At 42.0% G+C, this 15,657-nt stretch overlaps 1 protein-coding gene across 1 annotated transcript in view; it reads left to right on the forward strand.

Moving 5' to 3' along the window:
• The window catches only part of LOC138965361 (protein ST7 homolog), a gene marked incomplete in the record, with an annotated part of 26,358 nt that extends 11,039 nt beyond the window's left edge, over positions 1 to 15,319 (forward strand). Inside the window, 12 exon segments of the mRNA XM_070337498.1 lie at positions 816 to 986; positions 1,787 to 1,865; positions 2,563 to 2,617; positions 6,723 to 6,822; positions 7,300 to 7,397; positions 8,337 to 8,448; positions 9,024 to 9,096; positions 10,177 to 10,279; positions 10,518 to 10,668; positions 11,520 to 11,612; positions 12,155 to 12,294; positions 13,021 to 15,319. Coding sequence (XP_070193599.1) covers positions 816 to 986; positions 1,787 to 1,865; positions 2,563 to 2,617; positions 6,723 to 6,822; positions 7,300 to 7,397; positions 8,337 to 8,448; positions 9,024 to 9,096; positions 10,177 to 10,279; positions 10,518 to 10,668; positions 11,520 to 11,612; positions 12,155 to 12,294; positions 13,021 to 13,116 — 1,271 coding nt within the window.
• Positions 15,320 to 15,657: the final 338 nt, after the last annotated feature.

Consider the following 15,657-nt stretch of genomic DNA (forward strand, 5'->3'; position numbering starts at 1 on the left):
TCCGGAAAACTTTAACGTTGGATATTTCTTGGACACTATTCAGTCTATCAGTACCAAATTTGGCAAGATGGTGTATGATGACAAGGCCCCAAAAAACATACATAGCATCTTGACCTTGCTTCAAGGTCAAGGTCGCAGGGGCCATAAATGTTGTCTAAAAAACAGCTATTTTTCCCATTTTTCCCATTTTCTCTGAAGTTTTTGAGATTGAATACCTCACCTATATATGATATATAGGGCAAAGTAAGCCCCATCTTTTGATACCAGTTTGGTTTACCTTGCGTCAAGGTCAAGGTCACAGGAGCTCTTCAAAGTTGGATTGTATACATATTTTGAAGTGACCTTGACCCTGAACTATGGAAGATAACTGTTTCAAACTTAAAAATTATGTGGGGCACATGTTATGCTTTCATCATGAGACACATTTGGTCACATATGATCAAGGTCAAGGTCACTTTGACCCTTATGAAATGTGACCAAATAAGGTAGTGAACCACTAAAAGTGACCATATCTCATGGTAGAAAGAGCCAATAAGCACTATTGTACTTCCTATGTCTTGAATTAACAGCTTTGTGTTGCATGACCTTGGATGACCTTGACCTTGGGTCAAGGTCACATGTATTTTGATAGGAAAAATGTGTAAAGCAGTTCTTAGTGTATGATGTCATTGGTCATGTAAAGGTCAAGCATGTGAGTCGTATGGGCTTTGCCCTTCTTGTTGTTTTGTTGTTGTTGTTGTGTTTTCAAATTGAGTGAAATGAAGTTGATGATGAACTGGGTATTTCAGTTTTCATTTCTTCTCATTTGCTTTCAGACTGTAAGTTATGGCGGAACCCGCTGAATTTGTTCCGAGGCGCGGAGTACTTGCGTTTTAGCTGGGCGACGGGCAAGGAACCACTGACATATTACGACATGAATCTCTCCGCTCAGGATCACCAGACCTACTTCACCTGTGAGGCAGATGCAGGCAAACCTGAATTTGAAAGTAAGAATGCCCAAAGAGATTCATTGTACAAAATTAAAAATTTGTGAGTGGTTCTTGGTTGGAGGTTGGAATCTGTACTTAAAGGCATACTAACGCACTCCCGTGTTTACAAAGTGTAGTTTGCCCACAATCGATGTCAAACGCACCATAAGACCATATAATGACGATACGTCACCATGCGCGGACCATAATACATGCATTACAGCTTGTTCTAGCCTCTGAAAAAGTGAGGATGTCAACAAAGCCGCGGTGTTCTCTCCCTTGCATCAACGTTACATGTGTTGCCAAATCTATAAATAGGACGATCCAGATCAAAATGAAAATTCAAATATCTCAACATTTAAGGGGTCCTAGACCACAATATTTTGCAGGGAACTCCAGCTGTTGGTAAAGCAATTAGGGTGTATAGTCATCGAGTACATAGGGCTTTAATGCATGAGGAATTGAGGATGTTCATGTTTTTGTGTACGAGTGTGTGTGTGTGCGTGCGTGAGAGAGTGAGTGTGTTCCATGCCTTCTTACTGAACTTCTTACTATTATTATAACTCACGCTGTTGTTTATTGATCACTCCTGCTCTTACTAACATATAAGATCTTTGTGAGTAACATATTTGTGAAAGAGAACAAAAACCTGCAATTAAAATGACCCTTTTGTAGGAAAGCAAACAGTGCATTGTAACATGTACCGTAGCTAGATTAGACACAGTATTGCATTGGCTTTTTTTCCATGCTTTGTTATGGTGTTGCGGTGATGACTAGTATTAAAGGTTTGAGTTAAAAGTATCTTGTGTTGTTTTCAGTCATGCAGATGGCATGGAGGGAACGAAATCCACAAGCTCGCATCAAGGCAGCGCACGAAGCATTAGAAAAGAACCCCGAGTGAGTATAGTTAACAATCTCGTGCAGCTTTTTGGTGTTAAGGATCTTCTTTCAGTTTAAGGTTAGAGTTGCAGTTAGGGTAAGCGTTAGGCCAGTGTGTGTGTACGTGTGTGTGTGTGTGTGTGTGTGTGTGTGTGTGTGTGTGTGTGTGTGTGTGTGTGTGTGTGTGTGTGTGTGTGTTAGTGTGTGGTGATGGTGATGGTGGTTCAAGGGGAGAATGTGAAACAGAGAAAAGGGAAGGTGGTGAGTCCCACACTCACAAACACACACTTGTTAACAACCTGTTGTTCACAAGGCGATAGGGGATGGGGGTAGGTTTATTGTTTTTACTGTGCTATAAATAGATTGTTATTTTCATACTTAAAAGCCTGCAAAGGCTGTATGCTTCAGTGGTGCCTGCGACGAAAGGACACCCTTGGGACCAGCCCAAAGTGTCTCTACATTGCAAATGGCCTGTCATTTAGTCAAGATAATAGGCCAGGATAAATTTCTTAGGAACTCTACAAGATGTCCTTTCTTGGGAGGTGTCCACTCATCAGAGGGAACTCACATCACAGGTACCACTGTATCTGATGACAAAGAAGTATTTGTCAGAGGCTGTTGCCTAAAAAGCTGTGTATACAGTACTTGCAAAAAGATGAAGATCAATTCACATTTATCTACACCATTTGTTCATTTATTTTTGTGTGTGTTTCAGATGTGCCTCAGCAATGGTATTACTAGCAGAGGAAGAGGCGTCCACAATAGTAGATGTAAGTCTACAGTCATAAATTTACATGTATGAATATGTAGGCATGACATTTTATTTGAAAAACTCGACTGACTCATTTGCTTTCCTTTATTGTCTTTTATTTATTTATTTATTTATTTTATTTTATTTTTTTTTAAATTTGTGTGTGCATTTATTTTACTTTGACGTAGTCAGCTTTCACAAGAGTCTTTGTTATTTTGGAGTGTGTGTTGAAATGGGACAACCTATTTTGAGGAGAAGAAAAAAATCCATGGTTTTATTGATTGAGCTCAGGGGAGGTGCAGAGAAGGGAGGTTGCTCAAAGTACGTGTACGACTGGATAAGTTCGTGACGTTTGGAGGAGATCTTTTTATATTTTATTTTATTTTTTTGAATTATTTTTTGAGTTTTACAATAAATATATTCATATACATGAACATCACATAAAACATCCACAAGGTTTACAGTCATAAAGTAAGACAGTCTACAAATAGACTTCACACACACAGACAGACTTAGACAGTGGTTAGGTGGAGAATTTAAAGCTTCCTCTTCATTCATGGGCTTAAAATTCCCACGTTCACTCTTGCTTTTGCACGAGTGGTTTTTACCCCGCTATTCAGGCAGCCATGCGCTGTTTCGGGGGAGATTTTAATCAAATTCTGATTTCTGGATATACATGTTAATGTGTTGTGTTTGTTGTTTATGCAGCCACCACTGCAATTTCTAATGTTCAAGATAACCAAAATAAAATTACTTAATGACTTGATTTAATGTAGTGGATGCTGCACTGTTTCCACAGTTTCCACAGTTTCCACAGTTTCCACTCTTTCCACAGTTTCCACTCTTTCCACAGTTTCCACTCTTTCCACAGTTTCCACTCTTTCCACAGTTTCCACTGTTTCCACTGTTTCCACAGTTTCCACTCTTTCCACTCTTTCCACTCTTTCCACAGTTTCCACTGTTTCCACTGTTTCCACAGTTTCCACTCTTTCCACTGTTTCCACTCTTTCCACAGTTTCCACTCTTTCCACTCTTTCCACAGTTTCCACTGTTTCCACTGTTTCCACTGTTTCCACTGTTTCCACAGTTTCCACTGTTTCCACTCTTTCCACTCTTTCCACTCTTTCCACAGTTTCTACTGTTTCCACAGTTTCCACTCTTTCCACCGTTTCCACAGTTTCCACTCTTTCCACTCTTTCCACAGTTTCCACTCTTTCCACTCTTTCCACAGTTTCCACAGTTTCCACTCTTTCCACAGTTTCCACAGTTTCCACTCTTTCCACTGTTTCCACTCTTTCCACAGTTTCCACTCTTTCCACAGTTTCCACAGTTTCCACTGTTTCCACAGTTTCCACAGTTTCCACTGTTTCCACAGTTTCCACTGTTTCCACTGTTTCCACGCTTTCCACAGTTTACACTGTTTCCACTGTTTCCACTCTTTCCACAGTTTCCACTGTTTCCACAGTTTCCACTGTTTCCACAGTTTCCACTCTTTCCACTCTTTCCACTCTTTCCACTCTTTCCACTCTTTCCACAGTTTCCACTCTTTCCACAGTTTCCACTGTTTCCACAGTTTCCACTCTTTCCACAGTTTCCACTCTTTCCACTGTTTCCACTGTTTCCACAGTTCCCACTGTTTCCACTGTTTCCACTCTTTCCACAGTTTCCACAGTTTCCACTCTTTCCACAGTTTCCACAGTTTCCACTGTTTCCACTCTTTCCACTCTTTCCACTGTTTCCACTCTTTCCACAGTTTTCACTCTTTGCACAGTTTCCACAGTTTACACTGTTTCCACTGTTTCCACTCTTTCCACTGTTTCCACTGTTTCCACAGTTTCCACTCTTTCCACAGTTTCCACTCTTTCCACTGTTTCCACTCTTTCCACTGTTTCCACAGTTTCCACTGTTTCCACTGTTTCCACAGTTTCGACTCTTTCCACTGTTTCCACTCTTTCCACAGTTTCCACTGTTTCCACTCTTTCCACTCTTTCCACAGTTTCCACTGTTTCCACAGTTTCCACTGTTTCCACTGTTTCCACTGTTTCCACAGTTTCCACAGTTTCCACAGTTTCCACTCTTTCCACTCTTTCCACTCTTTCCACAGTTTCCACAGTTTCCACTCTTTCCACAGTTTCCACTGTTTCCACTCTTTCCACTGTTTCCACTGTTTCCACTCTTTCCACTCTTTCCACTCTTTCCACTCTTTCCACTCTTTCCACTCTTTCCACTCTTTCCACTCTTTCCACTCTTTCCACAGTTTGCAGTTTCCACTGTTTCCACTCTTTCCACAGTTTCCACAGTTTCCACTCTTTCCAGAGTTTCCACAGTTTCCACTCTTTCCACTCTTTCCACTGTTTCCACTCTTTCCACAGTTTGCACAGTTTCCACTCTTTCAACAGTTTGCACAGTTTCCACTCTTTCCACTCTTTCCACAGTTTCCACTCTTTCCACAGTTTGCACTCTTTCCACAGTTTCCACTCTTTCCACAGTTTGCACAGTTTCCACTCTTTCCACAGTTTCCACTCTTTCCACAGTTTGCACAGTTTCCACTCTTTCCACAGTTTCCACTCTTTCCACAGTTTCCATTCTTTCCACAGTTTCCACTGTTTCCACTCTTTCCACTCTTTCCACAGTTTCCACAGTTTCCACAGTTTCCACTCTTTCCACAGTTTCCACTGTTTCCACTGTTTCCACTGTTTCCACAGTTTCCACTGTTTCCACTCTTTCCACTGTTTCCACTCTTTCCACAGTTTCCACTCTTTCCACAGTTTCCACTGTTTCCACTGTTTCCACTGTTTCCACTCTTTCCACTCTTTCCACAGTTTCCACTGTTTCCACTCTTTCCACAGTTTCCACTGTTTCCACTCTTTCCACAGTTTCCACAGTTTCCACTGTTTCCACAGTTTCCACTGTTTCCACAGTTTCCACTCTTTCCAGAGTTTCCACTCTTTCCACTCTTTCCACTGTTTCCACTCTTTCCACAGTTTCCACTGTTTCCACAGTTTCCACTGTTTCCACTGTTTCCACTCTTTCCACTCTTTCCACAGTTTCCACTGTTTCCACAGGTTCCACTCTTTCCACAGTTTCCACTCTTTCCACTCTTTCCACAGTTTCCACTCTTTCCACAGTTTCCACTCTTTCCACAGTTTGCACAGTTTCCACTCTTTCCACAGTTTGCACAGTTTCCACTCTTTCCACAGTTTGCACAGTTTCCACTCTTTCCACAGTTTCCACAGTTTGCACTCTTTCCACAGTTTGCACTCTTTCCACAGTTTGCACAGTTTCCACTCTTTCCACAGTTTGCACAGTTTCCACTCTTTCCACTGTTTCCACAGTTTCCACTCTTTCCACAGTTTCCACAGTTTCCACTGTTTCCACAGTTTCCACAGTTTCCACTCTTTCCACAGTTTCCACAGTTTCCACTCTTTCCACAGTTTGCACAGTTTCCACTCTTTCCACAGTTTGCACAGTTTCCACTCTTTCCACAGTTTCCACAGTTTGCACTCTTTCCACAGTTTGCACAGTTTCCACAGTTTGCACAGTTTCCACTCTTTCCACAGTTTGCACAGTTTCCACAGTTTGCACAGTTTCCACTGTTTCCACTCTTTCCACAGTTTCCACTCTTTCCACAGTTTCCACTCTTTCCACAGTTTGCACAGTTTGCACTCTTTCCACAGTTTGCACTCTTTCCACTCTTTCCACAGTTTCCACTCTTTCCACAGTTTCCACTCTTTCCACTCTTTCCACAGTTTCCACTCTTTCCACAGTTTCCACTCTTTCCACAGTTTCCACTCTTTCCACTGTTTCCACTCTTTCCACAGTTTCCACTCTTTCCACTCTTTCCACAGTTTGCACAGTTTCCACTGTTTCCACTCTTTCCACAGTTTCCAGTAGTGTAGTACAGTGAAACCCCCAATTTAAGACTTCCTCCATTGAAAGGCCCTGTTTTCTCTGATTTTCTGTTCATAACCTGTGTAAATTTACCCCCATTTTAAGACTCCCTCCCTTTTAAATGTAAGACCCGATTTTCTCAGACTTTAGGAGGTCTTAAAAGGGGGTTCCTCTGTAGCTAAGACATCCTCAAGGAGTTTGATCATGACTAAACTAGAGCGTGTTGTTTGCAGGCAGAGAAATTCCTGAAGCAGGCGTACAAGGCAGCAGAGACCAATTACCGCAAGTCACAAACCACACAGCATCAAAACGCAGTACAGGAGGCATTACATCGTGAGCTCATTACAGCTTTTTCTTCTCTTTATTTCATGGAAAGTCTCCATCATTTTATTGGCTTTTGAGATGATTTATTTGGGGAACATTGTGAGAGGATTACACAGTGTATATCTCTTTATGGGATGTTAGTTCTGCATCATTTTCTTAGCTTTTGAGATGGTTTTGTGGGAACTGTTTATGTGCATGAAAAAATGTTTGAGTACAGTGTACTGGTATTATGAATCTGAGCATTGTTTAGGGCTTGCATTTGTTAACTTATTCACCTCCTCTATGTAAATATCAACATTAAAAAAGAATATGATATTATTCATCAGCTGTCATCAAGGGTTGGATAGTTATCATATCACACATTATATTCCTGCTATGGTAATGGTATTGACAACATTTAGGCAGCTTTTTTTTAGGCTGCTTCATTTGGTGTGTGCTAAAAGCTTCACAATAATACTGATTTGACCTTCGGTTTGTACTTTGCAGGGCGAGACACAAACATTCTAGTCTATATCAAGCGAAGGCTCGCCATGTGTGCGCGGAAGTTAGGGCGCACAAGGGAAGCAGTCAAAATGATGAGAGATGTAAGTGTGTAGTTTGTAGCTATTGTTTTTGACGTTTCTTTGTTTTGTCTTTCTTTTTTTTTTTCTTTCTTTGACACTGGAAACTATGGTTCTTTCAGGAGGGCTAGATCAGCTCAGACATAATAAGGATCAAGGCTTTTGCTGTTGTTGCAAGCAATGCTGTACCATGTAGACATGTACGCACATTCAAAGGCTTGTCAATAACCAAAATTAATTTTAACAATGGGTTGGTTGGACCTACATTCGTTGTTTTGGTCGGTCTTTTGCTACCGCAGACTTTGTATCACCCATACCCCCTCCCCATTATCAATGGACACTTAAGCCTGGGAGCAATAAATATTCGAGTTCTGAGTTCTGAAATCACACAATAATACTTATTTCTCTATCATTAGCAGTGTTCAGAATTATAGTTTATGGTGTTACCAGTAAACTACTTGACGCTTCAGTTGCTTTTCCTGTCAGAATCTGACAAAGGGTGAAGTTATGCAGTGCATCTTCAGCATTGTTGTTCTCTTTGTGTAAAATCAAGTCTGGTTTTGCAGCTTCATATCAACATTTTTTTCAACCCTGTACTGACGATCCTTTCAAATCCTATTTATTTGCTCTGAAGGAAAATGAAATATTAGTGCCATTGTGTTACAGTGGAACCCCCCTTTCCAAAAATCGGAGAAATTCAGGTTTTAAAAGTGAGGGGGTCACATTAGATTTTACACAAATAAAAGAACAATGCGGAAGAATCACTTAAAATGGAGGTAAATTTACAGATGTTTTGAAAAGACAATCTGAAATAGTACTGGGTCTCAAAAGAGGGAAAGGGGAAGGGGGGGGGGGGGGGGGTCAGTCCTTGTCTTATAGGGGGGTTTCACTGTATGATTTCTTTGACCTATGACTCTACATTTGACTATGCTAAGCTGAGTGTTGTGTTTGTTCCGTGGCCAGCTGCTGAAGGAGTCTCCAGGGATGAACTTCAGCATTCAGGAGAACCTGATAGAAGCCTTGCTAGAGTTACAGGCCTACGCCGATGTACAAGCGGTGCTAGCACGCTTCGATGGTCAGTTTCACTTTTACCTGTCTTTCTTTCCTTCTTTACTTCTTTCTTACCTGTTGTATTTTTACAGTGGCAGTACTTGCTGGGTAAATTTGGGGAACTGGCATTTACTGTGACTGAAGCTTTGGCAAACTTGGTTGTTTTGGGTTTTTTCCTCCACCATTTCCAGTGAAAATGCGGCTGATTTAGTTGATAAAATCTTCACATTTACTCATTTTGTTATTGGATTTGTGTTAGTGGAAAACACTTGTTTTTATAGGTGCTGATATGCTGATACAGAGTACTGGCCGATTTGTGAAAGCATTTCAAATTTGGCATTCTGAAAAAAGGTTGTTTGAAATGTAAGTCAAATAAGTCACCCATCAAATACTGTTAAGTATGGTGATAAGTTTGGATGCATATTGTTTTGAACTGTCATGGTAAAAATCAATTGATGTCATAGGAAACTGGCAGTGAAAAGCTAATTTTGTGTAGACTTCTTTTATTGCACAGTCGAACTGAAGTTTACACAAAAAATTGTATGTATACTTGTGCATCCCTAAACCAAACTGTGCATAATGATGACCTTTTTGTTTTAGATATCAGCCTTCCAAAGTCAGCAACCATATGTTACACAGCAGCATTGCTCAAAGCCAGAGCAGTAGCTGACAAGTAAGTACATAAGAGTGTTCATTTGAGCTTTAAGTAAAAAGGGACAGTATATTAAAGTTGGATTTTGACAAGCCACTGAGCTGACAGGACAAAAGATGGAGGAATTCATTTTGCACTGTATCATGTATGGTAAACAAAAAACAAGAAAGGTAGGTTGTTGGAACGTTTGTTATTGGGTCGAAATATCTGTGAATGTATTGTTTTGTCAATAACAAACGTTCCAACAACCTACCTTTCTTGTTTTTTGATTCTGAATTTTGGAATTTAGTATAAAATAAAAGATGTAAAAAGAAAAAAAGTGAAGCCTGTCCTTAATTGGGCTAAGTGGACTACGCGGCAGTATTCTTTGCAAAGCTGGCCGCACGAAGCTTAAGCAATGAGTTTTGGGTGGACTTCGGGCTTAATTAAGGACAACCTTTAGGGTCATTCCCATTATAATGCACGATTGCTACAGTTAAGCAATAGGATATTTGTATGGTTTAGTTGTACAGTCTAAAACTGTGAACGGTGAGGGGTGTGTGCTGTGTGTCTGCTTTCATTGATTATTTACGTTCCACATGGATAGATGGGTTTTTTTCTGTAGGGATGAATGGTTGTCTTTTTGCGGAATTGTCTGCCTCAGAGCATTCATGAGCGCACAGTTTGTTCTGGTTTGTTGTTGTTCTTCTTCTTCTTCGTTCATGGGCTTTGACTCCCACGTTCACTCATGTGGAATTTTACGTGTATGACCGTTTTTACCCCACCATTCAGGCAGCATACGCCGATTTCGGGGGAGGCATACTGGGTATTTTCGTGTTTCTATAACCCACCGGACTCTGACATGGATTACAGGATCTTTTCCGTGCGCACTTGGTCTTGTGCTTGCGTGTACACACGGAAGGGGGTTAAGTCACTCAGCAGGTCTGCACATAAGTTGACCCGGGAGATCGGAAAAATCTCACCTCTTAACCCACCAGGCGGCAGCGACCGGGATTCGAACTCACGACCTCTCAATTAGGAGGCCGACGTCTTACCACCACGCCACTGCACCCGTCTCTGGTTTGTTGAATTTTGCTTAACCATGACGTGCAATCCTTTCAGGTTCTCCCCCGACATAGCGTCCAAGAGGGGGCTGAGCACAGCAGAGATGACGGCAGTAGAAGCAATACACAGGGCGGTGGAGTTCAATCCTCACGTTCCCAAGGTAACACTTTGATGTCAGACTGTATTAACCCTGTCACAGTTGCGTGGGGTTCTCCCCTGGTGGATTGATAGATGATTTCCCAAAATACATCTGTCGGGTTCGTAGCGTTTGTGGGAGAGTCAGACCTTTTCTTGCAAAACCTCATACATGTGTGTCTTCATTTCACTTTGTTGTAGTTCATTTAATCCTTTTGCTTTAATGGTGCAATCAATAACAAAGATTTGTGTCTTCATTTCAGTATCTGCTGGAGACAAAGAGCTTGATCTTGTCACCGGAGCACATCCTGAAGCGGGGCGACAGTGAGGCCATCTCTTACGCCTTTTTCCACCTCCAGCACTGGAAGAGGGTGGAAGGGGCGCTTAACCTGCTGCACTGCACATGGGAGGGCAGTAAGTGCTGGAGTTGTTTCCCTTTCTCTGTGATACAGTCCATGTTGAGCTTGCCTTTCTTTCCATCTGTCAAAATGAAAAAGTTTGTACAAATGATGTAGGTTTGTTTTTCAACTTTGTTCATCTCACCCACAGTCATTTTGTTGTTTAGAACAGTAGGCCGTTTCTAAGTAACAAATTCATGTATGAGTTTATGATGTAGTTTCTTAGTAACAAATAAGTAAATCACTAGTACATATTTACTTGTGTAAAACCCTCCTATGAGGAAACACCAACTAAACATTGACACTGGACTGAGTAAACACACTCAATCAGTTACTGCAAATGGAGGTTGAATCCCCAGAGTTTTTCTCTTTCTTTCTTTCTTTCTTTCTTTATTTGGTGTTTTACGTCGTTTTCAACCGTTCAAGGTTATATCGCGACGGAGTTTTTCTCTAAAAAAATGTGTTTCAGTTTACTGTATCTGTACAGTGGAACCCTCCCCTTTAAGACCCTGTATTCTCAGACATTTTGTACACAACCTGTGTAAATGTACCCCCACTTTAAAAGACTCCCTCCGTTTTAAGACCTGATTTTCTCGGACTTTTGGAGGTTTTTTTGTTTTGTTTTTGTTTTTGTTTTTTTTGTTTCACATAAACACAGCATAACATACATCATACACCGAGTTTATCAAGGTCTTAAAAGGGGGGTTCCACTGTACTGGATAAAAACCCATTGTTGCAGTTTGCTTGAACTTTGAAAGGAACTGTTGCTGTGGTGTGAAAAGTGTGAACGCAGGGTGATGGTACGCCCTGCACTCTTTTTGGAGTTGTGAAGCGTGAGAACATTACTGTGTGTGTGTGTGTGTGCAGCATTCAGGATGATCCCCTACCCCTTGGAGAAGGGTCACCTGTTCTACCCCTACCCCACCTGTACAGAGAGTGCTGACAGAGAGCTGCTGCCTTGTGAGTCTCTGTCTGTCTGTCGCTCTCTCTCTCTCTCTGTCTCTCTCTCTCTCTCTCTCTCTCTCTGTCTCTCTCTCTCTGTCTCTCTCTCTCTCTCTCTCTCTCTCTCTCTCTCTCTCTCTCTCTCTCTCTCTCTCTCTCTCTCTCTCTCTCTCTCTCTCCCCCCTTTACATTCCTCTGGTATTGCCAGGTTTGATGCAAGTTTACTTAAGATTCAAATCCTTATACACGTACTTACTGTGTTCAGCATTTCAAGTTCTCTGTGAACATCAAATAACGTAAAATCTAGCAGAATAGATATAACTCTCCTGCACATATTTTCCTAGCATGATCAGGTTTGATGTAAGCTGGGGCAGGCTGGGTGTGTCAAAGAACATTTTCTATTTCAATGTATCATTTTGACAAACAATAAGGTGTTGTTATTTTAATTATTTGTATTCTTAAATTGTTGTGCGCCTTGAGCCACCTTGTGGTGAGATATGTGCGCGTTATAAATTCTCGTATTATTATTATTAATAATTGTGATCTTAACTTGTCAGCAGCATTTCACGAGGTGTCTGTCTACCCCAAGAAGGAGCTACCCTTCTTTATCCTCTTCACAGCTGGCCTGTGCTCCTTTACAGCCCTGCTGGCCCTTCTCACACATCAGTACCCTGAGCCCATGGGGGTCGTCGTCAGAACGGTATGTCAGAATTGTGTCAGATAGCGGTGCTCCTTTACAGCCCTAATGGCCCTTCTCACACAATAGTGCCTTGAGCCCATGGGGGTCGTCGTCAGAACGGTATGTCAGAATTGTGTCAGATAATGTTGCTTCTTAATTTACAGCCTTGCTGGCCCTTCTCACACAATAGTACCCTGAGCCCATGGGGGTCGTCGTCAGAACGGAATGTCAGAATTGTGTCAGATAATGTTGCTTCTTAATTTACAGCCCTGCTGGCCCTTCTCTCACATCAGTATGGGTATGGGCTTGGGCCGTCCTCAGAACGACATGTCAGAATTGTCGTATGTAAGGATCCTGAGCCTATGGATGTCAGAATGTTTGTGTTAGAGCTTGTATTACAAAGTGTTTGAAAATATTGTCAAGAGTGGTGCTGATGTGCCTAAACAGGAAAGAACAAATACACTCGTACGTGCAGAGTTTAGAGGCATAGAACCTTGGACAAGAGAAATGTGCATGCTTGCGTGTGTTTAGGTATGTATGATTTACACAAGTTAGCAAACCCGTCCTTCTACTTTTGACTGTGCCATGCTGTGCAGGGTGATATGTCCAGCTTTGTGCAAACAACAAATTGTAAGTAATGACTGCACAGTGCTTACATCAATTAGTGAGCAGAGTTCACTCTCAAAAATTAATTATGATACATGTAATGCCATTTGAGAGAAAGTATGACATTTGATTTTGTTTCAGATGCTGGGCTGGCTGTACCTGCCTCTGAGCTACATCCTTGAGAAGCTGGAGGCCATTCTTCCCTCCAACCTGCTGCATCAGTTGTCCCGCATTTAAACCACCCACCCCTCCATAACTCTGCCTCTACCCGTACACCCACCCGATCTGCCCCTGGTTTGCTCCGTTCGCTATCCTGCTGCATCAACTTGGCCACATTTGAACCACCCCCTCCGTCACTCTGCCTCTACCATCATTCCCCACCCTCCCCTCCACCCCTTGGCCTCTACCCTTACCCCCAATTCTGCAGTTTCTGGAATGGAGAAATTCTGATGTACAGTATCAGGAGCGCTAATCAACCTTTGTGGAATACTTGTGAGGCAACAGTCTTGGATATTGACGCTGAGAACAGGCTGTGCTTTTGTCCATTGGCATTGTGTTTCTGGGATGGTCCTCAGATGTGGCAAGCACGCACATACACACACACACACACACACACACACACACACACACACACACACACACACACACACACACACACACACACACACACACACACACACACAAAAACTGTTAGCAAGCCCACAAATGTTACTGCTGTACCACTGTTTCAAAAGCTTTACATCTTAAAATATTGCCGCCTGATCTGGAAATAGTTCAAATACAACCTTTTAAAAAGCCACTACATGTAGAAATTGCCAAGACAGTAGCAAGATTTTACATCGTAATTATTTCAGTGCAGGCCTGTTTGCTGTCAATTGTGCTCAGCTGGGATTTTCTCACAACTGATAAAAATGTGTTTACATATACGAGTATTAGGATGACCATAGACCATTTATCCTGGACCGCCAACTAGCTCTCTCTCCGCTCTTTCTCTCTATTACGAGGTAGTGGCCTCTCGCATTTAGGAACCTACGCTTACATGGCCTTTCAGAAATCAGGGGGATGTCATATCCGGTGTCGATTGTAAACATGGACGAAGTTGCCGAGGTAAGTTCTGAAAATGCTAAAATAAACTCAGCTAAAGTGCATATGGAACATGTTTTTCGATGAGTTTTGTTAAGTTTAGTTTGGAGTTTTGGAAAATCCAGTTCATTGTCACCTCCCATTGTCACAAATAACTGGAGCGTGCTTTCTTTTCACTGTCTTCGAATCGCTGGCCTTTCAAACCGGACGCTAAGCGCCCCTAAAAGGCGAGCGTCGTAACCTTGAAGGGTCACGTGACGAGTTGGTGGTCCAGGCTATTTGGTCTATGGGATGACATAACACTTGCATCAGGAGTTAGCAGCGAAGCGAAGAAACAGCATTGTGATTGAAAACCTACCCTTTTCAGGTGATACAGAAAGTGTTACATGACTGTGCAATATTATTTCACCAGCAGAAATGGGACAAACACAACTGTTTTCACAGTAATCAGACAAATGCAGAAATGGGACAAAGAAGTGCTGAAAATCAGCACAACAATTGTGCAAAAACAGGAGACCACACCTTGGATGGCTGTGCTTAGTGAGTTTTGGCTCTTCTGAAAAAGACACTGCCTCTACCAGTACCACATGTTATTTAAAAAAAATGTTCCAACAACCTTGCCACATCTTTTACAACTTGTGAGGTGTGTCTTTTGTGGACTTTAAATTGCGGGTATGACAGCTTGACTTTTCTTGTTTTCAACCAGAGGCAATGTTTCAAAACTACTGATTTGCTGAACAGTGAATTGAAAGTATTTCCAGCCTGTGACTGTTTCTGCAGCAAAAACAACAACCAACAACCGCTGTTGCTTGTGTATGACTCAAAAACAACAACAACCAACAACCGCTGTAGCTTGTGTATGACTTAAATTCAACGCTTCATATTTGTACATCTTGTGATTCCTGTGCGACAGTGAGCTACAGGGTCGACTGCATGCTGAAGGTTGAATTTTTACACCCCTCCACCACCACCACCACCATCATCCCTCCCTCCGCCCTCCCGCTCCCTCATCCTCCATTGACCTTTCTCTAAACCCAACCCTCCCCACCATACTCTTTCTACCCTCCTCCCAACCTTGTCCATCATCTTTTTTCTCTTCAATGAAAAAACGTTAACTTGAAGCCAAAAATTATTTTTGATTTATGAACTTCCTTACTGCTTCAGTGCTCCATTTGTGTTGGAGTCCGCATATCCCCTAAACCTACAAAACAAACTGTGCGAGTTTTTATGTTTGAAAAGTTTTGAGCTATCATTAGGGTCAGACTGAGGTACAGCTTCGCTTCGGTGTGTGTCGGAGATTCAGGATTCCTTTTTCTAACACGAAACCTCCTGACCCTTCCTCAGCCCCCCTCCCCCCCCCCCTCCTTCCCTCCCCCCCCCCCCCCCCCCCCATTTATTCCCAAGTGTTGTGGACTACACCAGCAGAGTTCTAAATGCTAGACGTAAAGTGTAGCAACCAAAAAAGAAAACTTTCACGGACAGTGATCTCTAGCCAAGAAAACACAGTGTGGACTGTGTGTGCTTTGTTTATTTATGTTTATTACACAGTAAGTTGACTGTGAACCAATTCCCTGCGGATGTTAACACCTTGTGGTTGTTAACATATGAAAGGAAATAACAAGCAGGTGATAAGACTTGTGTGTTGTTTTTAAATGTTGCTGATAATATTCACTGGTCAGCTGCTGACGACTATTA

Source organism: Littorina saxatilis, linkage group LG4 (assembly GCF_037325665.1).
Source record: "Littorina saxatilis isolate snail1 linkage group LG4, US_GU_Lsax_2.0, whole genome shotgun sequence".
Taxonomy (NCBI): Eukaryota; Metazoa; Mollusca; class Gastropoda; order Littorinimorpha; family Littorinidae; genus Littorina; species Littorina saxatilis.